The sequence below is a fragment of the Thermobia domestica genome, unplaced genomic scaffold, assembly GCF_964235325.1.
Source record: "Thermobia domestica unplaced genomic scaffold, izTheDome1.hap1.1 HAP1_SCAFFOLD_234, whole genome shotgun sequence".
In the NCBI taxonomy this organism is placed as follows: domain Eukaryota; kingdom Metazoa; phylum Arthropoda; class Insecta; order Zygentoma; family Lepismatidae; genus Thermobia; species Thermobia domestica.
In genome coordinates this window covers 135,678-162,816 of record NW_027655953.1, presented here as the reverse complement: position 1 = coordinate 162,816, position 27,139 = coordinate 135,678, and the positions used below count along the sequence as shown (strand labels likewise).

The 27,139-nt window shown below is 35.1% G+C and overlaps 1 protein-coding gene and 1 long non-coding RNA gene across 2 annotated transcripts in view; one reads left to right on the top strand and one right to left on the bottom strand.

Moving 5' to 3' along the window:
- LOC145676591 (uncharacterized) overlaps window positions 1-27,139 on the top strand; it is a 192,536-nt gene that overhangs the window by 149,324 nt on the left and 16,073 nt on the right. The window contains exons 4-9 of the mRNA XM_081747425.1: window positions 5,902-6,078; window positions 11,331-11,503; window positions 14,459-14,549; window positions 18,972-19,164; window positions 22,464-22,613; window positions 23,808-23,942. Of these exons, the coding sequence (XP_081603551.1) occupies window positions 5,902-6,078; window positions 11,331-11,503; window positions 14,459-14,549; window positions 18,972-19,164; window positions 22,464-22,613; window positions 23,808-23,942 (919 nt within the window). The remainder of the gene's footprint in view (window positions 1-5,901; window positions 6,079-11,330; window positions 11,504-14,458; window positions 14,550-18,971; window positions 19,165-22,463; window positions 22,614-23,807; window positions 23,943-27,139) is intronic.
- LOC145676593 (uncharacterized) lies at window positions 11,102-25,731 on the bottom strand. The gene is made up of 2 exons (XR_014129410.1): window positions 25,562-25,731; window positions 11,102-11,809 (listed from the first exon to the last, which is right to left on the bottom strand). It is a non-coding gene; the product is annotated as an uncharacterized LOC145676593 (long non-coding RNA).

Here is a 27,139-nt window from a genome sequence, read left to right as displayed (position 1 = left end):
ATATAAAAAATAATAATTTGTGAGATAGGCCTAGATTAAAAATTCAATAGAAATTATGATGTAGATTGTTATTAGTATTTTTATTATGATGCAATTTATAGTAGGCTTACAAGCTTTCCGTTGAAGTGCATGATAAAAACACAAATATACTTACGTAAATGTAGGGTAATGATTTCTTAGCACGTTGTATACGTATTTCTTTTTTCGCGTGTGAAGTTGGCCCTCCAGATGTCTGGACCAGCGAAGATGATGAACGGGCTAGGTAGTACACTTGGTGGGCTAGCAAATTTCAGCATTTGGGCCAACGTAGTTACTGAGATATAGGCGCCGAAAGGTTTGGAGACAACATCAAGCGACTCCTCCAAGTGTTTGGACTAGCCGAGATAATAGATGGGCCACTTAATACATCTTATGGGCTATTTGGGCTAGTAACCAGTTTCTGGGCTGACTTAGCTACCAAGATGTGGGCGCCAAAAATTTTGGGGGGTCATCATGCGAGCCCGAAAATATCTGGGCTAGCCAAGATTTTACATGGACCAGGTAGTACGCTTTATGGGCTGCTTGGATCAGCAAATTCAGATTCTGGACTAACTTAGTTACTGAGTAAGTGCACCAAATGTTTTGGGAGTTAGCGTGAAGTTAGCCCACAAATGTCTGGGCTAGCCAAGGTAATAGAGGACCAAGTATAAATACACCTTACGTGCTGTGTGATCTAGCACCTTCAGCATTTGGGCTAGTGTAGTTACTAAGTAAAACTAAACTACTATTATAAACTACTATGTTGACTTAGACGCTATTATTACAAGGCTATGTTTACGGGAAGTATAGTATCACTTCCGAGCTGATTAAGGTCTATTATTATTATTATTATTATTATTATTATTATTATTATTATTATTATTATTATTATTATTATTATTATTATTATTATTATTATTATTTATGGAACCGAGGAGGCTTAATGGTAGATCACTCGCTTCTGGTGAATGGGGTGCATGGGTCGATCGTAGCTCTTGCCAAATGGGCTTTATAGTACACGAATAATGTGCGAATGGGTTCTCCTATTTTCTCCCAATTTGTTCATTATCAACTTCCCCGTCTTAACCATAGAAAATAGTTTAGGACGTAAAACTAAAAAAAAAATAGTTTTTTATTTTATTTTAACATAGAAACAATTGAGGGATGGGAGAACTCACAAAGGAGTATAACGCTATACGCAAACGTATAAACGTAGCATTGTAATATATACTGTAGATGCTGGAGTGAGTTAGTGGCAAACAGAAATGATAGGTGATGTCAAATGAAATATTTTTCCTATGCATTCATATCCGAGTACGCTTCATTGCGACTTTACAGCAGGGTGTGATCCTGGGGCAGGGGGAGGAAGGCAGTGAATGCCCCCACTTAGTATTTTTAAAAAGTATTCCTCACCGCTAAAATCATACTGGAGTGGTGAATAAATTGACGCTTTTATCAAAAGTTTGAAAGTAATTAGAGCATTTCACATGAAATTAATGGGTAAACCAGTAGTTAACGATATCTCTAACGTAGTTGAATCTTTTGTGGGTGTTCAAATATGTAATCACTATAGGCCTATATGTCGAAACATTCTAGTGCGTATTCTTTTTTTTCTTTTTCTTTTCTTCTTCTTTTTTTAATCTCTTCCCCCAAACACACAACACACTTCGATTGTTATGATTTCGTACCTCACTCCATAGGCCTTTGAAGTTGCCAGCAACAGATTTTGCCATTCAGATTTAAAGCAGAACGCCTGCAATGTCCGTAGACCCGCTGAACGTAGGTCTTGTACTGGTTGCCTAACACAAGGATATGAACCTTAGCGATGCCTAGCGACAATGTTAAACGGCTCAACATAATTCCTAAAACGTTGAACAGAAAAATACAGGGCCGGATTAGGGGGTGCACCGGAGCAAATACACTCCCCTTCACTGTAAATATACATTATCTAAAATGAGAACCTAGCAGTGAAAAAGCAACATTTTCCGAAACTTTCTGCTGTCATGTGTCCGATTGAGGCTTAAAAGAAAGCTTAGTTTTGCAAAAGCAATAGTTTAAGTCGATTTTCTGAAAGTTGAAGGAAAAGGATTCACTAAACCAAGTAATATTCCTCATTCACACCACAGATGCCTAAAGGCATTTAAAAACTTAAAAAAATAAATCAAATGTAGTGGTAGTTATTGGTGCACTCCCCTTCAAGAAAAAATTTCAGATTTTCCCAGGGTGGAGCAAGATTGTCCACCGACTTAAGAATGTAACGTTTTTTTATTAGTATATTAGTATACAATTTATTAAAAAGAATGAGTTTCTCAAACTCAGGGGACAAAACCCTTATACTCCGCAAATGACACTCCTGCTTGTGGTTTCCGAGATCTCATTGTTGAAAGGAATAGACCACTAGCATTAAACGTAGCATTTTAACATAGTTATAGATAATTAATACCTGTTCAAAATTAACACAAGAACTTTATCAAATAGAAATTTATCAAAATAGTAATTTCTGTATCCTATTTGCATTTCTTCCTTAGATTTAACGCACAGTAGAATTGAAGATCTCATCGTAAGAAGGGAGACAGCTCCAATTTTACATTTAGCTCAGGACTGCAACAAAACTTTCGTTAAAAAGAAGTTTGTTCTCCTTTCGCCTTCAAACTTCTGGTGAAGAAAGATTTTACTTTATAGGTCCTAATAACATAAAGTAGGCCTATGTCTTCACAAAATGTTTGGAGGCCAGGGTAAAGTAAGTTTTTAACGAAGTTTTGTTGTAATCCTGAGACAGATGTAATATTGGAGCTATCCACTTCTTGCACCGATGTCTTCAATTGTAAGAAAATTAAAACGTAGTTCGTAGCTCCCTAATTTTTTCCACGGTGTCGTTTAGAGTTAGAACTTTCCGAGTGTATCAAAACAGAACACAGATCTAAATGTTTAAAATTCTAACATCGAATGTTATTTAACAGCTTCTGTATGCTAACCACAACAGCTTAAGAATCATATACATGGGAGGGGGAGGGGAACTTGGCGAAAATGGGTCCAAGAAATGCCAAAGGAAAATGTTTTCAGAAATAAGCCTACTAGTAATAGACGAGCTGACTTATTTGTGCCCTGTCCCTCGTAGCCGACCGTTTGTGCAGATACTTTTGGTGCATGCATGGTCTCCCGCATCCTACATCCTTATTGAGTGAAGGTATCATTTGATTCACCACAATCTGTTGTCGTTTTTAAAACTTCAGCAAAATTATTTGAAATGAAATAGAACATGACTAAAACTAAGAGTTGTCTACATTATTACATATTTGAACTAAAATGGCGCATCGTTTTACTTTTTTTTTTTTTTTTTTTTTTTTTTGTAAGTGAGCAACATTTTTCTCACAGGCTTACATTTTGTTTTTATGAGTTCGGGTGCTATTTTGTAAACCAGTTGGCAACAGTGCGGTGCTAGACTTTGGACTGCATCCAATACCAGTAGGAGGTGTTTATCGCTGGAATTTTCCTTTTATCTGTGGGCTACGTGATCACGTTGACCTTCTGAATGTCGGATTATATCTCAAGGGAAAAAAAATAGAAACAAACAAGTAAAAACTGCAAAATAAACTACTAGGAAAAGTTATTTAAAACTTTAAAGTCGCAGAAAATGTAACTAGTAGGCATAGTCCACTTCCATACAAACTGTATGTTTTAAACAATTTCTGGACACGCCAAATAGAGTGTAAATGATCGGGAATCGAGGAAGAAAGCCTACTTTGAAGAAAGCAATAAGTAGGAATAATATGAATATGATTTTTTTTTTAAAAAAAGTGTTGCGCCATTTTTATGTATTCTTATTATAATACAGGGACATTTCAGTCTGTGTTTAACGATCGTAGTAGTACACAGTCAGCCTAATGAAATTCTCTGCCTACCTTCCCGACCTCAATAAATGGCGTTAGCGAGTACGTAATTTGCAGATTCAATTCCATTTTTTTAAAAGCGTTGTTTCATTTCAAAACACGATTTTAACATATGGGGTTCAAAAAGCCTAAAACTTAGGGGAAATAATTAGTGTAATCATTAAGGGATATAAAGCAAAGCATATTCAGGCTTACTACTTGGGAAATCAATGGAAACTATACAACTATAAAATTTTAGAATAGTTTAAAATGAGTTTTACAATTAAATTGAAACTGGAGTGAAACAAGAAGTAATAGGGCTTCTTACGTGTATAACAGAAATTAATAACAGTTGTGGGGGGCAGGGGGGCTCGGTGGTAGAGCGCTTATTTCTGGTGCGTGAAGTCCCTGGTTCATTCCCCGGCCAAGTAAATTTATCGTGAACATTATGTGCGTGGGTTTCCTCAGGGTGCTTCCGTTTCCTCCCATAATCTCGTTCCACTAGTTCTTCCATCACCATTTAGGCCTACTTGCCTTAATATTCCGTTCCCTTAGCCTAAAAGGCATAATCGTGGGACGTTAAACTAACTGAATGGTTTCATTTTTAATAACAATTTATGTAAATCATGAAAATGATTTCCTTCGCGTCTAAGCGGTTAGCGTACGCGCGGTTCGATTCCTGGCGGGAGCTCATGTGGTTCGGATTCCACATTAATCAGTAGTTCCCGTCTCATATAGCCTCGCTGTTAAAAGGAACGTTAAAATCAAAATCAACTCAACTCGGATCATGGAAATTACCTAGAAATTAACTTTTGCTAAAAAGGAATGCCACTTTTATAATATTTATTATTATTATTATTATTATTATTATTATTATTATTATTATTATTATTATTATTATTATTATTATTATTATTATTATTATTATTATTATTAATCTGTTATGGTAGTAGTGACGGACTGATCAGCGCCTTGAAAATTGGACAGTGGGTAGGATTTGTAAGGTATGACTAAACATGTATTCGTGCGTTTCCTGCTTATTTGAAAGAAAGAAGGGATGGCGCGCCGCCATCTTCAGTCGCTCAACTTGGCAGAAGTTCGCCGATAATGTACGAATTGAGTCATGCACATCTAATCACATAAGATAGTATAAATGTCATCTTTGGTTGTGAAGCAGTGTGCGTGGATTTACTCAGAATTCTTCCGTTTCCTCTCACTTTCTTCATATCTCAATTTTTCATTCATTATGATTATTAGTATCTTCGTTAGCCTCGAAGCATAATGGTGGGACATTAAAAAATTCAACTGAGTCATTAAAACTGAACTCTTTGCCGTGACAGACCACGAAGGACTTGTTATTGAGTGATATGTGGTCAGCACCTTGGCTCGTCTCGTGAAAGTGTAGTCTCAGATTCGATTCTTATCGGTAACTCATGTGGTTTGGATCCCACGTTAAATTGTGGATCCACGTATCATAATATAGTCTCATTGCTGAAGGGAACGCTAAACCCCGTACTAACTAACTATTTGGAAATGTACTGTAGTTTGAAAATATTCAGCTGTATGAATACGTGTCGTGTCAAGTTCTACTTCTAAAATAATCATTTGTGTAGTTATATTGTTTTAGTTGATAAACTAGAAAGTTTATGACTGTACTTCAATTCTAAGTTTCCTTCTATCTTACTATATTAACCTAACACTGTTTAAAAGCTTTTTTCAGATATGGCGAGTTCAGTGCACATGAGTATCAAGTGCCCTTTTTGGTCATTTTGGGCAAATTTCATCTTTAAGATCTCTTTTGGAAATACATTGAAAATAGTTTTTATAATGTAAAAAAGAAAAAAATAGAAAAAAAGTAAATTTTCGATGTACTTCAGCGCTCCGCACGAACTTTTATTTATCTTTTTAGATACTTTGTTAATGTGACTCGATTTCCTTGTGTTCGCTCCGTATCTTACGAGTATGTTTACATTTATTTAATCTATTGATATGTGCTCTTTTTTCTCATTACTAGGAATTAGAAAGGATAAATGCAGCACTAGATGAAGAGAAGAAAAGACTGGAGAAATTAATAGAAGATATTCGGGAGGAACACGAGCAAATGAAAGAGGAATATGAAGAGACGCTAAAAGCAGTGAAAATGGTAGAACAAGATAAAGAAGCTCTTGAGAGTACAACCGATAAGCTTCTGGTAAGGGACAGTTGAGCCTTAGGCTAAACTTTTGCATTTGTGTAATGAGAAATGTATATGTGATTAAGTCAGAGACTTGGGGATTTAATAATTGAAAGTAGGGATTTAATTGTTGAAAGTATACGAACCTACCTAGACAATTGCTGTTGTGCTATTAGTGCACAGGTATTATGTACGAAGATGATTATACGCCGTATAATACAGAAAATGAGGAGAAGTATTTGGAAGAGTGATTCTTTATACAGAAAGAAAAGGTCCTCATAAACATGAATTAGATAACATTTTGCTTTCGATCCAAATTGATGAGAAAGCTCTGCAAAAATATCAGAAATCTGCAAATGAAGCGCTATTGTAGGCTGAATATCATAACAGGAAAATCATACAAATTAACATTCTGAACCAAAATTTTTAGAGGTATGAATAAACATTGTACAGGCATATCGTGAAAGAATAAAGATTCCTCAGTTATTCATTATGAAATGTCGGCAAGGTTAAAAAAATTCTTACCTTTCCTTAGTGAAAAAGTAGACAGTTACATTTCAATTTTATATATTTTTGTGAACGCTTATGTGTTGTTATCTGAGGGATTGGCAAGCTTTCTTTTTCTTTTTTACTTTCTTTCTTTCTCTTTTTTGACAAAGGTATTGTAAACTATGTACTTCATAAAGTCACTCACTTCTTGGTATTGGTTCCAAGTAACTCTCATGATTACTGTTGATCTTGTCTTGTGCTATCTAACCCAATCGTCATATTCGTCCACAGCTTATGGAGAGGGAGAGAAAGAGATGTAAAAAAGCTATTTTTCAAAATTAACCTCTTTTTCCTGAATGTATTTCAATCATAAAATGTATTTTGCAGTAACGTGCAATCCACCCAATCAACCCAAGCACTGCTTGGGCATCGCTTGATAATAATTTAAATAATTTTTATTTCTTATTTTTCTCCTTATAAGAATCACGATTATAAATCCATGCGTAAACTTTGTTTAGTTAATAATTAAATCCTGAAACAATTCTAAATCCACTTTGCATCACATGATCGGTGTACTTAGGCTATGTATCTAACCAAGCTTCAAGTCCAAGTCGTCAGACTGGGCTGTCCCTACCTTCTGATGTATTCTTTGGCCGTCTGTCTTCTCTCTCTCTCTCTCTCTCTCTCTTTTTGACCATGTTTTTCTCGTATATCTCTAAGTGCAGAAAAAAAAAAAAAAACTGAACATGTTCGATGATATTTGATGACATGACAGCTGATTTGTTAGAAATACCGTTTTTCCGGATAATATTCGAAGAAGAGAAAAATAGTTTCTAAGGAAAGACCAATGTTTGTATCGCCAAATTTAATCCAGCAACAGAATGTCACTCGTAATTTTCAGAATGTTACCAATTAAAAAGGATGCGATTGGCGTATTGGAAGTGTTAAATATAACATATTATTTTGCTGTAATTGTTTGCTGCTTAGCTGTGATAGAAACTTCACTTGGACAACTACAGGGTAATCAAGATAATTAATTTAATTAAAGCAATATGCGGTCATGATGTTGCAATATTCGTATTTCTATTGTATTCGCGACTTAAGAAACTGCACATATTGAAACTGAATGAATTGGGTGATCAAACTCGACGAAACATTAGCCTATAAAATGAAAAGGTAAAACAAAATAGAGACATTTTAAAAATGCTTATAAACGCGTTTGTTTACTTCCGAAACAGCAACTTACACTCAAACGAGACGATGAGTCGAATAATTACACCTGCGGTAATTATTTAGCTCTTTTAGACTCCACTATCTAGTGTGACTTCCTTCTAAAGAATCATTTGGAGACTTCCACAGTATTTAAAGGTGTATCAAATTGTATTATTGAATCTGTTACAAGCATATTTAATAAGAAAATTAAACATTAATTTTAATCCGCCTTTTTGCCATATTAGCTTAGACAACTTCGTCTCGAATAAATTACACTTTCGTCTTCGAATAAATACACTGAATGTGATAAACAGATTGCTTGAAGAATGGTGATAACAGATTTGTGTGCTTCCAAGATGCAAGTGAGAACTAAATTGCGACGACACTTTGTAATCTTATTTTAAGTCATATTGAAGAATTTTTAAATTACTGTGAAAACAGGGTGTCTACTGGTCATGAAAGTCATGAAAGTCATGAAAAAGTCATATATTTTACTTAGTGGTCATGAAAACCATGAAAAAGTCCTTTATTTACCCAACTGGTCATGAAAATCTGAAATCTTAGAGTATATTTTTATACTTCATACTTTTATACCTCATACTGCATGTGCTGAAACAGTTGTATCAGGTCAGTAATTGTGAGAATTTCCTCCACCAGTTAGTACTGGCTACTAACTGGTACTTTACTGTCTTCCTAGCTGCTCCCCATTTCATCTTCTAGTCTCTGTAATATAGTAACAACTTTTTACTGTCCAACTTTCTGATCTGCTATTTCTTTACTTCTAAGAAATGTAAATTGTGTATTTTTGGGCCTTTAGACTTATGCAAATAATATTATTCGTTTGAGTTTGCAGATTTTAAATTTGATGATCTATTTTTTAAAAACGAATTTCTTGTATAATTTGTTTTGTCTTTGGGCAGTTCTCTGAGTGCTTAATTTCAGACAAATTTCTACTAGATGGATAATTATACTCAGAATTAAAACTTCAAATACAGTATAGAGTGATTCACTGGTAAGAGCAGGCCCGTATTTAGGTAAGTGCTATTCTGTGCTCGAGCACAAGGCGGCAGAATTTTAGATTATTTCTTTAAGATTCACAATAAGTGATATTTAAGACTAGCAACCCGCATAGTTCCGTGCAAGCACGAGAAAATATGTTAATGTTTTTAATTCGCTCTAATTACAGTAGTTACTAATTAGCTATCTTATCTGTCCTACTCCCACCCCAAGGGGTGACGATGAACTTGAACATCATGAAAACTGATATCGTTAAACTCAGAGACCTCGAAAACTATGAATTTGACACTAATATCGGTCGTTTTTGATTACTTTTAAAATCTCGCCCCCCTCCCAACCTCACTCCTAGAGTGTGGAGTATGACCTTGAAGTTGAATTGGATTAAAATGTCACTATTTATATCAGCGACCCCTAAAATTATGAATACTTTGGAAAGAGCTTGAAAGTATATGACTAGCTTAAAAGTATCACTAGCTAGCTTAAAAACCTAGCTGAATGTAACGGGACTGTTCACAAGATTTTTTTTTAAATCTATAGAACCTGGTAAGCCTTAAACTCATACTTGAACCGCAATTAAAAATTTGTTTACTGCCTTTTAAATTGCTCTTGCATTTTAAAATTAGTTGTCAGCTAATCGACATTATGTACATTAGACAAATAAGAACATAATGTGATCTTCATCTTAACCGATGCACCACTGATGGTAGGGGTTTATTATTACTAATGGTAAATTTTTATCGCCGTGGTCATGAAAATTTGAACAAAAAGGTCATAAAAAGTCATGAAAAAGTCATGAATTTACTTTCTGGTATTCCAGTAGACACCCTGGAAAAGCTCGCCGCACAGAATGAAGTGATGATCACTTCATTACATGGTGTCACAAGCTCTCTTTGTTCACTGCTATGAATGCTTGTTTAAATTTAACACTGCTCCAAAGTGCTTCAAGTATTCCTGAATGCCGTATCTATTTTGCTGCTCTTACTGGGCTTGCAGGTTTTTCTCCAAATTAGCAACACCCAATTTCGTAATGCATAGGTCGACATTTACTATACCACCATACGTGTACCCAAGATGGAATTACTCATCATGATTTGTCAATGCTGTTTACGAAGAAAGAAAGAAAAAAAGTGAGATCTGTCTAGTTTTTCTAACCGTGTTGGAGCATCAGTCAGAAGTGGAATGTCTGTTATTCAAGAACATTTATCAGATTCAGAAAAATTGAATTTTTCTTTCTTCTTGCAACTCTTCGTAGTATATTTTCTCGATCTGATGATGTTTTGCTTAGTATCTATTGTGCAATACCTTCATTAGATATTGCTTATTGTAGAAGATAAATAACAAAACCGCAAAATACAGTTAAATGTCGTAGAAGCCGTTTTCAAGAGCTATATGAAGGAATATTTTCTGACCTTGAGTTCCTAGGAAAACGAAACAGAAATCGTTCTCAAACATTAAAACCAAATACTGAAGGTTATACGAAAATTTTAGATAATATCGAACAGCATATCAACACAAAACCTCAGGATTATGGAAAACTTACCTTTTTATGCTTACTAGCTTTCACATTCGCACTTTTCCAACTGATAATTTTAAAAGTATGTGTGAAAATTTTGATCGCTACTTCGATGAAGTTTGTCTAAGAACGAGTTAATCGTAGGGTACAGTTAGTGCTGCCCACGAGCAGAGAAAAGAGTTTCTCGTCTCGTCTCTTAAATTTTTGGAGAATTCTCACCTCGTCTTGATTCTCAAAAAAAAAATTTTTTTGTATTGAAAATTTTCTCTTCTCGTTTTGTAAATTTATATATAAAATTTATCCTTTGATTTTCAACTTAATCTCATCCAGAAGTTTATCAGAATTCTTCCGCGAAACAGTGGTTCACAAAGGTGTGACATAATACTCAGTATCGTGTCGTGGGGAAGGGCAAGTGGGGCGACAGCCCCGGGCGCCGAAGTGAGGGAACGCTAAATTCGGGAGGAAAAAATAAAAGAAGTGAAGAAAAAGAGAGGAAAATTACTTGAAATATTTTAGATCAACAGTAATGTTTTTCAATCTAATATTTAATTTGACCAGGGTTAGATTTATACTTGTGCACATATATAAAACGGAAAAAGAAAAGTAATAACAAGTGCTCAAAATCAAGGAAAAGCAGAGTTTATATTTGAAAATTTTCTTGCGCTTTGCACTAACCATGGTGACGCTTCGCGGCTGGTCTGTCGACCTCTAATATGTACGGGCGCGCCGTCGTATACCCTCGCCCCGGGCGATGATTTGCCACGACACGGCACTGGTAACACTATTTAAAACATAATTATTATTGAAGTATACTGTGTGTGATTTACTTTATTTAAACACAATTTATAATCTTATGTTTACAAACTTAAACTTGTCAAATGACATATTTTCGACTATATCTTGAATTATAAGTGTACGGTAGTATTTATGAAAATAAGCTAATACTCTATAGTATATAGTATATTAGTATAAGAACAAGTAAACTGCTTGATATGGAAATATGGAAGATTCTGCTCTATCATGATTTTGTTATCCACAGAAAAGCTTGTCGGAACTAGAAGAAGAAAAATTGAAAATAATAGGAAATCTCCAAAAATCTGAGAATAAAAATGTACGCCTTTCCCAGACGTCAGAAACGTTGGAAGCTAAGTTACTTGAAATTGAGGACGAAACACGATTTTTGTTGGAAGAAAAACGTGAAATAGAGGAAAGGTAAGAAGGTAGAATGCATTTTCAACTTAAATATATTCCAACTCAAAAATGTAAAATCACTAACATAAATCAAACTAGGACTACAATGGCTTAGTATTAGAGCGCTCATCTCTGGTTCATGGGGTCCCAGATCTAATCCAATCCAAGCTTCCGCCAAGTGAGTTTTGTGGTGAACCACCACTGTGTGCGTAGATTTTCTGAGGGTTCTCTCATTTCCTCCTATCTTCCTCATTCCACTATTATCATCAATCATATTATTAGTGCACTGTCTCCTTTAGCGTCGGTGCATAGACGTGGGACGTCAGACTAAAAAAAGAAAGAAAGAAAGAAAGAAAAGTCAAAGTGAATAATGTATTTTTTCTGTACGAATAAGCTCATTTAGATAGACATTTTGACTGGTGGTTCTTACATTAAATTCAACCAAAATGTCTGAAAAGCTGCACGATGATGATTGAGAAATGGTGTGGAAGGAGGGTCTAGACGCATGTAGCTAATAATTTAAAATTTTGTAAATTATTGCTCAGTAAAGAATAGGAAACTAGAATGGCATATACGAAAACATGTCAGAATTAATGCTTTTAAAACATTAATTGTATACAGGATGAGATAATTTAATATGAAAGTCCTATATTTTTGTTTGTTCGTGTTTAGCGTTCGTTGAAGCTCCAAGATGTATGAAACATTCGTACAACTTAGCGTAATATCCGAACCACATATAGTTTTGAAATATGGGTATTTATATCTGACCATATCACCATAGACAAAGTACCTTAAACAGTCTGGGATATTCCCGTTGTCTTGGTTAAAACGGAAAGGGGATTATGTAATAGTACTTTTTATTTCATGTAACTAGCGATGACATTCATAAACGAGAAAAACATCAAAATCACACTAATATCTAGATAGGAAGCTGTCATGGGTATGTCACAGTTAGTGACAATAAGTTTCGAGCAATCGGAATTGTCCCGTTTTGAGAAGAAAACATTGTCCTGACTCTTTTTTTTTTTTTTTTTAAATAGTAATATATTTTATCCCGATTTTTATTTTAACATGTGTATATAATATTTACAGTTTACTTTTGCATAATGATTGATTTAAACTGATCAGAAAATTTCTTTCAGCAGTCAGTCAATGAAGAGGATCCAGATAGTATTTAATTTGGTCTGATGGTCGTCAGCAGTTAAAAACAGTTAAATTGTTAACAGATAAAGTATTGATGTAGACGACAGTCCATTATTTAATGAATAGATCATGTCCATTTTAAGTCAAGCTAAATAAGATGGAATCTGACAAGTGCATAAATCTTATGAACTATAAACTCATATTCTAATTCTTCATATAGTCATACATACATAATACATATATACACTTGCATATATATATATATATATATACACCAATATTTACACATACAAAATATATATGCACGAACACACAACGTATATATCTCGCATATTTTGTGTGTACACTTTCATGACGAACTACTGGCACAAGATTTTTTTTTAATTGCTCAATCAATGCAACTGAGAGAATTTCTTAATAGTCACAGTACAGTTGCCAGCAAACAATACATATCAATAGAAGCAATTTTTATTGTTATGTCTTCACAGTGGGCAGGTGAGAGAAATAAGTTAACTCTTGAGAGCTTGAAGCGTATTTTGTTCATCTGTTTCAATTTTAGGAAGCGTTGCAGTGACTTTCACAGTTATTTAGTAAACCGATTCATTGAATGCAATAGGAGCTTCAAGCAAGTATTCTTGGAGTAACCAATATAAGTTACTCAAGTTGAATAATCAATAAGGTAAGGACTGTATTTTGGCACAGACTTTTTGTCACTACAGAACAGAACACCGTCATAAAGCTTTCTTGTAATATGTGTTCATTATGTAATACTGTTTTATTATGTTTCCAACTACACAATAAACGCACATTTTCTTTAATATTGAAACCATATTTTATATGTCATTATCAAAGGCTGGTGTGCAATAAATTTGTAGATGTGGAAAGAATCTTTTCACTACGACTTTGTTGGGTAGGTTTTTAGTTGAATACTTTTGGCTCTTGACCATATTCCGTCTTAATTCAAACGGATCGAAAGGGTGCGCTTATATTAGAAAACTAGAATGTAAAAGATTTCTGTTATGGGCTTAGTACTTTCATTTAGAGACTTACTGGATGTATCGATAATCGAACCTTGATCCTCTACATCACTGGTAGAGATGTGATTCAGAATGAAGAAATACGACTCACCCAGCCTTTACATAAACCACAAGTATCAATCAAGGAAATTATATTTTTACTAACAAATACGTTTTTCTTTCGTATAGTTCATTTGTTGTACAAATATTTTCCACCTTACACTTAAGCAGTCTTTCAGAGAGTTACGTTCAAATTAGTGTTCCTCTTAAATAGGAGAATCCTCATTCTACTACACTGAACCATTTTTTTTTCTCAGCAGTCACTCGTTACCAAACGATTCGCTGCTGCCTTTGTGCTGCGTTCCCTGGGCTGAAGTGAATTCTCGGCTGGCCTCTCAGAAAGACAATGGAAAATTCACAGTCTTAACCTAGGTGTAATATATATAAAATTCAAAATACATTATCATAGGAGGTTCTCAGGAAACAGAGGGTTAAACATCAAATAAACGAACATAAATCCCCCTCGTATATTCTACGTTAGTTTTCGTAATTATAAACGCTTTAATCCATAAGACTCAGGGGCGGATCCAGGACCGACTTCTGGGGGGGCGGTGGGTTGTCATACTGCTACTTTTAAGGGATATAAACTTTGCGATGGGTTTTATTTATATATATAAAATAAGAAAGTTTCCTGTTCTGGGGGGGCGATCGCCCCGATCGCCCCCCCTGGATCCGCCCCTGATAAGACTTAAATGTTTCCTCTCTCTAGTGGCTACAATAATTATGATATTCACTCGAGAATATCTGTCTTTTTTAGGTATAAGGAAAATGAACTGAGAGCTCGAATATTAGCAGAAGAAAAGGAATTAATTACACAGCAATCCAGTCAGCTTTTGTCTTCCTTAAATGTAAGTATCAAACATTTCTTTTTTTCATTCCAAATATTACTTTTTTCGTTATAAGATTTGAGTGCCTCTTTGTGACAAGGCTTGAATTAGGGACAACAGGGCCGGACTGGCTACTATTTGGTCCCGGCGACTGACATTGTGTTGGCCCCGAATTCTCAATCCCCCAATCACCATTACCTTAACTGCCCACTGTTTTCCCACGATAAAAGCACACTATTATCTTAGATAAAGTACACTATTCTTTAGTTGTCATACCGTACGAGGGGGATTTATGTTCGTTCATTATAACATAAAGATTATAATATAAAATCAGGGTATAACACAGACAGAAATCATTAGCATACTTTTTTTTTTTTTTTTTTTTTCATCTCGCCTTGGGATGGCTGAAATTTGTAATTTGTTAATAAAGAACTACAGACAAATTAATTTAAAGTTAGCATGGGTAGTTTCAGTATTTGTGAACAAGGGATACGATAAGCTGCAAGGGAATGCCTACTGCACGTAATCCGAAATATTTTTCCCGGGGGATATACCTTCCGGAACAAGCACGACAAAATCTCTCAAGGACATTAATATGAGTAAGCACTTGTGGTTCACAAACTATGTCAAGTACCCAGATTGTGTGTATTTGAGCAAATCGTGTGCACATATATGCCCACAGGGTGCTCTCAATGGAATTATCTACTTGGTTGCGACGTGATAAAAAATCAGGAGAGAAATTATCAATAGTAAATCTGAATATTGCTACCAGAAATTGGTGTAATGAATTTTCATTTCGATCTACATTTTTTTTTTTTTTTTAAATTTATGTGTATATCCAGTTCTTACTGTAATAGTAATTGTAGTATATGAATACCCAAAGACAACAGTGAAGCCGGATTCAACAGCAGCCACAGTTTTATTTGAAATAAACACCTACATACAAAGAATTTAATATTTTTTCACTTATCAGTGTTGTAGATTCAAGAAGTCCTAATTTATAATCCACTCGTTACAACAGTACTAACCTCCGTTCCCACGGTAATTTTCGAAACGACATGATAAGAACATACACTACTTCACAGTGTGACTTTGAATAACTAACTGCGGCTCGATTTCTTGGCTGATAAAATTGGTAACTATTGAAAGATGAAAGCAAATACTCATGAGTGACTCAACAATGGCAAAACCACGGGATCTTGTTACAGAGGCGACGGCTCGACGCCATGATATTATAAATCTTAAAAGTAATTTCAGGTCTCTTTCTGTTGGGTTTAAAACTTATTTTTCTTGGGCCAAGAAACTAAACACTCAAGAATTGTATTGTCAGGCCACTATACTTTGGGCTCCTTTTTATATTCCGCGATAGGAAGCCTGTTGGATTTCACTATTGTTAAACTGGCGTGGCAAATCCTTACTTTATAGGGGACGTGAATCGTAACAAAATTTTAATGAAACGCTCAAAGGGCTTGATGTATGCAGATTGCCGTCATGACAGTTCACAAGAATTTAGTTGTCGCACACGTTTTCCACATCCTTTCTTTTCCTCCTGACCTTCTCTCTTTAATAAAATTTTTATTTGGCCCCGGTCTGGGTGGCGATCGCTGCCTAGCTATCTGGGCCAGGGCCAGTCCGGGCCTGAGGGGCAATGAAGAAAGAATAAGATGACGATTTCGATGACGATGGAAAAAATGACGATTTCGTTCATATCAATCGTTCTCTTTAGTGAAGATCTTATGAGGAAGAGAAAATTACTAATATGTTCCATGAACATGAACATGGGAAAAACTTTAAAGGTCCGTAGCTCCAAAACTGAGTCAGGTTAACATTTCACTTAGGAACTAGTAGGTGCACCATCCAAAAATACATGTTTCAGAATCCTAAGGTAGTCTGCAACTATTTATATAGAGGGAGTTTGGCTACAGGCATATAATTTAAATTATTCACCAACTACCTTTACAAAAATTGTTGCTGAAGTACCGCAGGATTCTGAAACTTGGATATTTGGATAGGGCACATGCTAGTTCCTAAGAGAAGTCTTATCACTTGCATTTTTAGTTTCGATTATGAGAGATCTTCTTGCCTTGGAGCAAACCCATAGAAAAAAGTGGATTTTGATATTACTTCTGATACCACGACTCGTAGGAAATAGTAACTGAGAAGAGTTAAGCATAATAAGTTGATCATAGAGTAAATTACACTAGTTGAAACGTAGTTAAGAACATCTCGTATACATCGTCAGATTCAAACGAAATTTGTACCACAGATATGGGTTTGGAAAAAGTTTGCTGATCATGGTTTGAAGATCCCAACATAGCGGCCATCATAACGAGCAAATGATGGTAGTGTCTGTAGAATGCATGATGCTAGTAGTTTGAAAGTTGCTGAATAAATTGTCAAGTGTAGTTGTGTTTTCGAATCTGTTGTCTTTAGATCACAGTCTGTGAGTGCAATATCGAAACGGTGCCAGTGAACACCTATTGTGCAATTACATGATTTCAATCTTGGCTGTATAGTGGGTCTACGAAAGGCCCAATGGTTGTTAGGCAGAATAGCTGCTGGCGAGGATCATGAGATGTTAGAGGTCCATCGTTGGTGTACAAAATGGGAAACAAAGTGTTCCCACAGCACATGTGCCCCTCAGTGTCTTCGCGATGCACCGGAGATACCTGGTCAGGGCAGAAGAGTGACAGGAAGCCCTTAACTGACAGGATTGCAACCGCCAGTGCAATCACATTCACCAAGTTCCCTATGTGAACGCGTGAATAATAAACAATTGATTTTCTCAGCGCTGGTCTAGTCACTAGCCCATTTGGTCCCGAGTTCCATTCCAGTGGGAAAGGATTGAACTTATTACGGTGGTTCGGATTACAACTTAAACTGTAGGTTCTCTTCTCATATTATTGCATTATTGCTGTAAAAAGTACGCCAAACTTCAGCAAACAATCGATGGAATAAACAATTGATAGAAATCGAACAAGGATAATAAACAATCGATGGTTGGAGGCAGTTCTTCGTTCCTAAGTTTATCTCTCATGACTATCGCGGAGACGTGCCCATTGCCGAGAGCGTCTTCAATTGTGTTGGAAAGAGAGGCTGTAGTATTGACGAGAATGGACGGTGATGGTTTTCTGAAATGAGAGTCGTTTTTGTCTTGCATGCAGTGGCGGATGTGTGTATATCCGTAGACGTCCAGATGAGTGGGAAAATTTATCATGTGTTTGCAATCGTCGTACGAGACCCACATATTTCATTCTGGTATGAAAGTAATAAGGCACACATTCCACTCTTTCCTGGTCTTCATTCAGGTAGTATATTCGTAATGTTGTTAATCCTGTTCTCTGACCTTAATATGGACACTTTGCGATAACCCAGCAGCATAACGCGCATCCTCATATCGCCAAGCACTAGGGATCCAGAACGGTGGTTAGGAGGGGACGGATCACTTCCTGGAGGATGAACGTAGGCTCAATATCCGGAGTTTTACATCAAAACAGAATAAAGTAGTGCACTATTTTATTCTGTTTTGGTGTAGAACTCCGTATGTCGAGCCTATGTTCTCACCCAGGAAGCGATTCTCTCCTTCCAGACGACCCTTATATAAGGTATAAATGTTTCAACACAATATACAAATGATATACAAGAGTTGTTGGTACCTTTTACATATGATACGGTAAAATAATTATATTGTGGTTCTAAATAGCTCGGAGACGCTAAATAACTGAGCTTAGATAAAAAGGTAGCTTTTGTGGGGAGGGGCGATTGCTGCCACCGTCTTTCCCGTGGATCCGCCACTACGGCCAGAGCACCCAGCTTGCTCTACTCGGTATGCGTCTTCTACACTTGACTGATAAATCTCCAGATCAAAGCCGTTTCAAACATCTGTATAACAGCGCATACCGCAAGCCGGACTTCGTCAGCGATTACCAAAGTATGTCATATTCTATAGTGAGCAAGGAAAGTCACTCTCAGAAGACAGACATTCATTTCTGTACGATTGGCTGCCTGTCCGATCATCTGGTTACACGTGCTTGCCTGGGGTAATTGCTATTAAGTTAAGTACTGTATGTTTTTTGAGACCTTGTGTAACATGTTTGGAATGTTCGACGTGCACCCTCTTGGAATTGCCACCATCTAAACTTTTTATGTTCTTTGGGCACAGCTTCATAAATTCCTACTGGCTTTTTTAAAGTGCGTTTCCATCAGCATGTTTTGTTAATTATCGTATAATGGGTTTATATTTCTGATATTAAAATGCTAGTATCAAATCGTTATTATTTTGAGACGTTTGTCTTAATCGGTGGTTGTCTGACATCATTCGTAAATTCGGACTTACAGCGGCAATATTACTCTGTATTTCATCACGTGAGGTAAGGTACCTTCATCATGAACCTGTATTCAACATATATTTTACTTATGTTCTCTTGTTCTTTTGTTTTTAAGGATCTCCTTGCTCAGAAAGGGCTGGCGGAAACTGAACTGAGATTAGAAGTGGCTGCACGGTTAGAAGCAGAGCAGCGACTACAAGTAGCACAAAATTCTGTAAATAATTTGGAAGGAGTGTTGAAGGAAGAAAATGATAAAGAGCTCAGTAGTTTACGGGAGAAGATCCTACCTGATGTGAAGAAACTTCGAAGTAAGTTGTAGGAGTTAAGCGGGGGAAAGCTAATTATTAAAATAAAATATGTCTTATGTAATAACTTTTCAACAGTGGCATGTAACGCTATAAGTTGATATATTTCAGTTAAACATCATTGGTCATTTTCAGGACAGAAGGCAAAAGAGTACAAATAATTATTAGCTATTTACTGGTATACAAAGGAATTATTAAAAAAAAATATATAAACTTTAAAGTTAGCAGCGACTTGTAGTGCTTTGAAACAGTGAATATTGAAAGTGACTGAGAGTGTTGAGATAAAGAGTTGAGTTGATTTTAGTTTAGCGTCCCTTTCAGCAGCGAGGCTATATGAGACGTGGACCTACTGATTAACGTGGAATCCGAACCACATGAGCTCCCGCCGGGAATCGAACTTGGATCTATCAGAGATCAAATCTACATTTCTGAACTATTTCTACAAATTACTTGTTCAATTAACGGTTGTTATTTTACATGTAAATCATATACATCATTATTAAATTATTGGTTGTTTTAATAAAAAATTCAAAATCTTCCGTCCTTAATAGTTTTTAAAGGTTCATTATTTTCATTCGGATAGTTGGTGATTCTTCGATGGCTTGAAACTGGCGAACATTCATTACCATCGTACATTTGTATTTTTTTTTTTTTTTTCACATTGCACTTCATCATTCCTACGCAACTGTCATCACAGTTGCAAGACTCTTTGTGCACCCCAGAAATTGACAATGGATCTATAAGGGAGCCTTTTTAAGGTGATATATATTGGCCATTATATATATTAATGTTTCAGTGGACAGCATACTATTTTTATATTGTAATTCTCCAAGATTTTCATCAAGCTGCTGGACAGAACCAGATAGAATGGAACATCCGTATCACCCAGAAACCAAATCATGCAGCGCTAAAGTAATCTTTCAGTTGTTTTTCCAAGTATTGGAGGTTTACGGTACAGTTTGTTGGAGTAATATTCATTTTTCAGCACCGAGGCTATAGAGATAAGGCCTATGTTAAAAGTGGAATCCGAAGCATTAATTGGGCTTATACAAAGTAAATGATCTCACCGAAAAGGTTTGTGATATAAATGCGATACTTGTACTATTCTGGTAGGTAGCAAAACCAAAAAAGATAGTTTTTTTTTTTTTTTAATTATTATTTCAGATTGTTATTTTCAAATTGAAATGTATTATATTTAGCTCTGAAATAGTATCAGTAACTTGAAATTCACATTACGTTACATGCCTATATTTTGCTGATTAAAATTATATTAATTCCTTCGTATCCTTGTGTAATTTTTTCTTTCTGTTCTGAAGTTGGCATTATATTTTCCCAAACTATATCAACTACTGGAGTTATTAAAAAAAAAGAACTCGAAGTATAATTTTTATTTCTTCTTTTCTGTTCCCATACAGAAATAATGAATATGATATGACAGTATATGTTAACAAAAGTGGGTATTTATTTCATATTCATTAATATCTCAATATGATATCCACTCAAATTTGTATATTCATGTTATTGAATGTTATTGAATAATGTATGTTATTGAATTAATTTCACTGTAGAAATTTTAAGATTTCAAGGTTAGAATCTTTTCATTGTGCTTTTCTAATAAATGCCCTTTTAGTGAGGATTCTGCGATAGAATTTTACAAGATTGAGACATATGTTTAATATGTGATTTGGAGATTTAAGCAGTTATTTTAGGAAATGAAATGAAATCTTTAAAGTTTACGTCCCACAGTTATGCCGATTAGGCTAAAGGAGACGGTGATTATGAGAAATGAATGAAATGGTGGAGTGAAGAAAGTGGGAGGAAACGGGAGAACCCCGAGAAGACCCACGACGACGGTGTTTGTCCACCACAAAGTCCACACGACGCGAGCTGGGATCGAACCAGGAACCTCAAGCACCGGAGGTGAACGCTCTACTACTGAGCCACCGCACCTCCTATTTTAGGAAAGTTGATGAAAAATTTGTTTGCATATACCGAGTGTTTCATAGTTTCTAGTACAATGGTTAGGACGTGATTGCACTCACGAAAAGAAGCCAAAATGCAATTACGAAGGAAGTTGAAATTGACTTCGTTTGAGGCTTTAATAGGTTACATAATCTGTGGAAAAATCAGTATTAAGATCATCAGCCACAAAAACTATTATTGACTTTGCAGGAAACGGTATTTAAAAATCTAGAGGAAGTCACGTTCCTATTCAGTAGTATCTAATTCAGAACATTAAGAATGTGTTTTTGAAATGGATGTATATTTGCGTTGAAGATAACGTTCTCCAATTTCTATTCAAAACTTGTGGAGTATCTTGAAAACCATAGCTTTGTTACTACTAGTTAGTTTATATACGACTTCCTCTAAAATTTTTCATGCCGTTCGTATGAAGCATTTTTTAAATCTATTTTCTGCGTTGATTTTTCTTTTTTTCGAAATTTATGTTGATGGTTCGGGCTAGACGCATCACAAGACTGTGTATTAACAACATTAGAGTATGTTTCTTAATCAGTCACAACAAATTATATGAAACTTGTGTGAGCAACCAACTTAGGTGTTGGAAGCTCTTGGAAAATCACAATTATATAAACTTTCCTGGACATGCTTAATGTGATTTTTATTTGGTATTTGGGTGCAAATTCATTCTGTAATGTGAAGGAGGATTACGATATGTGATTACTCTGAGTATTACCATGAAGTAGTAAATCAGAAAGTAGAGATTGGTTTATTTTGACATCGGCCTTAGCGACGATATTACTAGTAGCTAGTCCATGGATAAAAGTACGGTAGCATTACTGTTTAGGCGCAGATCTTATTAAGTTACGGTAAAGTGTTTAGATAAGTAAACTGTTAAAGTTAGGATAAGTAAACTTTCCTCGATCTTCGTATAGTTTTTTTTGGGGGGAGGGGGGGTAAAATCATGCCGGAAGTTCTCACAGGAATTATGAAGTATCAGGTATAGTACGGCCACTTGAAATGTTCTTTTTTTTGTATTTATGGTCGTTCTGTATGAAATCAATCTGTACTTTAATACTTTATTTCTAAACTAATATCAAGAATACGAAATGAATCCATGTTAAATTATAAGGTGATAATTTGCGAGTGTATGAAAAACAGAGGAAGCTATGGCCTCTACTTTGAGTGCTATACTGGATTACTCTTTCATTGTAACTTGACGCATAAAGAGAGTAAGTCACCGAAGTAATGCAAAACTTTTTACTTATGCTTGTACGTATAAGTAGTAAGGAATATTGGTTCTAATTTAGGCGAAAAAATATATATTTTGATTTTATTTACAGTGTTCTTTGAACAAGTTGCTGAAGAAGCACGGATAGATGCCAATATGCCAGTGATAATGAAGAATGCTGTATATGCGAAGAAAGCCATGGCTAAAAAAGCAAGAACGCAACAACTTGAACAAAGTAGGCAAGAAAAGGCAAAATCTTTAGGTGAGATATTATTATTGTAAGTGAGCTTGCACAAATGTTATTTTGACTATGAACATGTCCAGGATTAACTGATTGGCCAGTTTTTTTCTTTACTTTTTTTTTCTTTCTTACGTGAGCGATGTGCCTCGGCCATCTTCGATTATTTTGCCTATGTTCAATTCTCGGTGACTAGTAGCTATTATGAAGTTCTACATAATATAGCTTTCCAAATTCACACATTTGCTACTCTCTTCGCGTGATATATATTTTTCTTAAAACTTTATTTTCGAAAATCATGTGTTTCTTCTAAAATTCTTATCTTCTACGACCAACTGCCGCTCGTGTTTAATCATTTTTTCTCTCCAGTTAAAATTAACCCAACCTGAATTTCGTCTACTCCTGGTTTCTTTAATTTCTTTATAGCAATCTCTACTTCTGTTCGGTTAGGCTCTGGAATATACAGTTCTGTTGTGTGCATTTCGCTTTCTCTACAAACATTAATTTTTGTCCGCGTTTAAGCAGATTGTCAAAGAAATCTTTCTATTTTTTCAAGATGCTATCTGTATCAGTGAGAAGAGTTCCGTCGGCGCTTCGCCACTATGAGTTATTAATCTAAAACTTTTCTTTGTTTAGCTTGAATATTTCTGACTGTCCAAATATGTTCAATCTGTACGCACTTAGTTGCCATTCAATCGCGTGATACTTATTAAAAGTGCGAATCTGGCAAAAACAGAATTCGTGTACAGTAACAACCTCATGTAGCTAGCCTTCATTAGCCCAAATACTGAATACTGTAGTGATATGAGTGTCACATACCTATAACTAATACTTTTAGTTTCATGAATTTCTTCCTTTTCTTTTTCTTTCATTTTTTATAAGTGCATGTAGGGTTATTTATTTGTTTGTTTCATTTTGGACACCTTCGTAAGATTGATGGTCTTTTGTTGATATTCAATAAGCGAAAGAATTATGAGAAAGCTTTTAGCTACTTCAACAAATGTAAAATATAAGATAATTTTAAATATTGTTAAGATGGTTGCAAGGAATTGTATTGCTTCAGATTCTAGTTTGAACACTGAATTTTTATTTTGTCATTTTTTCTTTATATTTGAAGGTATTAGAAATGCATGGTATTATTACCTGTTAGAATTTCTTTCTTTCTTTTTCAATTTTACTTTTATTTAGTTGGCATGTTTTTATTTCATGTTCTTTTAGGATTTGATTTGAACGAATGCTTTAAAGAAGCTCCTCAGTTAAAACGATCTCTGTCCATAATGATAACAAAGAAAAGTTTGCAACCTAGAGATCTTACAAGATCGAAGTCAATGCGAAATAATATGAATTCTAGTGGTGAGTTTTGACAAATTTTCTTCCGTTTTGCAATTTTATTAGTGCTTTTCTCTTCATCACATTAAAGTTCTATGTTCAGCTATCTATTTTTAACGTACATATCAATTCAATTTATTTTTATTCATACAGAGAGAAGCACTGCGTATAAAAGATTTTTTTTTTTTTAATCTTAATTTATTACTCTATGATAGTGATGTCTATTAATATTTTCTGTATTGGACTCATTTTGCAGACTGATGAACTTTTAGTTTTTAAAGGTAGTCAGTGGTTCGCAAAGTGGGAGCATAGGGTGCTTGGAGATTGTATTATATAGACTAAAAAAGATAACAAGAAATAATTATGTAATGTATAACAAGAAATAATTATGTAATGTATCTGAATTCAAATCCGGGATTACATGCACAAGGATGCGTGATGGTGGACAACCCAAACGAGTCTCTAAAGTTAATAATTATTAATTTCAATACAAATAATGGGCTATTATATCGTCAGTAATATACAGGGTGTTTCAAAACAACACCCACAACGTTTGGGAGATGATTCCTGACACCAAGATAAGAGAAAAAGTGTAGACCAACGTGGGTGCACAAATGCTTCTTTTCGGAGTTATAGGCTGCTGAAAACATGAAAAAATGAAATTTATAAGTCCATAAACTCCACAAACCTATGGGACCAACCGGTCCATAGGTCCATGTTTCAGAATCCTAAGGTACTCACGCAACAATTTTTGCAGAGAGAGTGTGGCTACGGGCATATAATTTGAAGTACTCACCAACCACATCTATAAAAAATGTTGGGTAAGTGCCGCAGGATTGTGAAACTTGCATATTTGGATAGAGCACATACTAGTTCCTAAGTGAAGTTTTGACCCAACAAGGGTAGGTCCCATAGTTTTGGACCTTTAAAGTTCATTTTTTCATGTTTCCGGCAACCTGTAACTCCGAAAGGAAACATTTGTGCAACCAGGTTGATCTATACTTTTTGTCTTATCTTTGTGTCAGGAATCATCTCCCAAACGTTGTCGGTGTTGTTTTGAAACACCCTGTATTTTATAAACCACTTTCGTTGTACGAGTTTTACTATTAGATATTGTTTTAAGGGCGATTTGACAGTAAGCATGAATTATTATAGCTAAGGCATCAACTCTGAAATCCTTCAGGATTGCGTTAGCTATTTCCTTCGGAAATCAATAACCTCTATAACAGTATATCAGGATTTAGGAACAACAATATGCCGTTGCAGAAATAGGTGTAACAACGTAAATGCAGAATTGCTTTCGATATGCTATTGGTTTGATTCTTGATATTAGCATACAATGCTTGTTGCTATTGTTTAATCCGTTTCTCTGGCTTTACATAACTTTCCTTATACTGATTTAATAATGAATGCATTTTAATGGGCATTAAGAAATTTCTGCGCTTATATGATGCAAGGTCAATAATAAATAATAAGAAATGATAATATTGATATAATTAAGTTGTGATAATTTGCTGTTGTGGGAAAGTAGCAGGATGTGTTACATTTGGAGTTATACTGCATGCGCTTTCTTCAACCAATTCGCCATATGTGATATAAGATGAAGTCTATTTCTGCATTATATTATATGTGTATATACTTACATTACCATGCTGTAATATCAATGCTGACGCTACACACTGTTGGAATAAAGGTTGTATACCACGGAAAGATCTATACCGTGCTCATTTCTGATGCAATATTAGGATATTATTTTCACGCTGTGTGTTCTTGCCCGTTGGACTCCGTTCCTGCTATCTTCATCTAATAGCCTTTCATGTCAAATAGATACACGGCTCAAAGTTAATGCTAGTGGCTGCAGCAGATAGTGAACTGTGAGTAAAAATTGACGTGTTCTCTAACAAATTCCTTATGAGTATGAAGTAACTTTTTTTGTTGTTGTTATGTTTGCTTGTGCGTGTTTGTCTCGTTACAGTGTATTTAATCTAAATTTTATTTATGTTTTATTTTAAGGAAATTCTTTATGAACTTCTTCGTGTTGAGTATTTAAATTATAAAGTAACTTCCGGAGCAATTTTAATTTATGAATTTTTACGACAGGAAAAAAAAAAAAAAAAAATGTATAGGTCCAACAACTGTCAATATTTTTATGTCAAACGTTTAGTTTCGCAGTAATCAGTTCTGAAGCTTCCGAGTTCTCTTTCATACGGAGGAATGGTTTACATTCCACGCTTCTATGTCTCGTATAATGTTATTGGTAAAATCGGAAGTTAAATTCTGAAATTAACAGAATCAAAAAACATCTATCGATAGAAAAAGAAAAAAAATGAAATCTTTCAGTTTAATGTCCAACGATTATGCTTTTTAGGCTAAGGGAGACAATGATTAAGTTAAGTGAATGATGATATAAGAGTTGGTGGAATGAGAGTGTGGGAGGGAACGGGAGTACCCCTACAAAACCCGCAGACAGGATGTTATCCACCACAAACTTACCTGACCGGAGATCCAACCAGGTACCCCACGTACCAGAGGTAAGCCCTCTACCCTTGAGCCACCGTGCCACCGATGGAAAAAGAATGTAGCTTCAGATGCAAAATAACGTTCTCCAATCGCTGATATGAATCTGGACATGACGAAATAATCGTGTTTTGATTTTATTATTATTATTACTATTTTCATTCGTTTCATTTGTTGATTTTATACATTATTCTATTACACAAAAAATGCTCTTTTTTACAATCTTAAGTAAACAGTATTTTTTTCTGTTTCTTTTCATTCTTCCTCTGTCTCCTACACGTACACATGCCATTGCTGTCATCCATTAAAAACAAAACAAACAAAAAATTCTCGATTTTTTTATATAGAGCATTATAAGAGACGACTCTGCGGAATATTTACGAAGTACCGAAAAGGTAACATGTGCTTCTCGAAATATCAACTTATTTCTTATTTTGTTCTGAGTATAGATATTTCACATCGATTTCGTGATGTAGTATTGTCCAAAGTTTTTAGGGATACTTTTATCCCCACTCCTTGTTTTATTATTATTATTTTTAGTTTAGAATAGTGTATCAGTTCAAAATAAGTCAATTAGTTACTTGACATCAATTTCTGATATACTCATGTCCCAATTTTGGAATGAGTGCGTTGCTCACTATTCTTTTTCGTGGCATTTTCAGTCTAAAGTAATGTAGAAATTTCAGTAATGACCAGTCTTCATT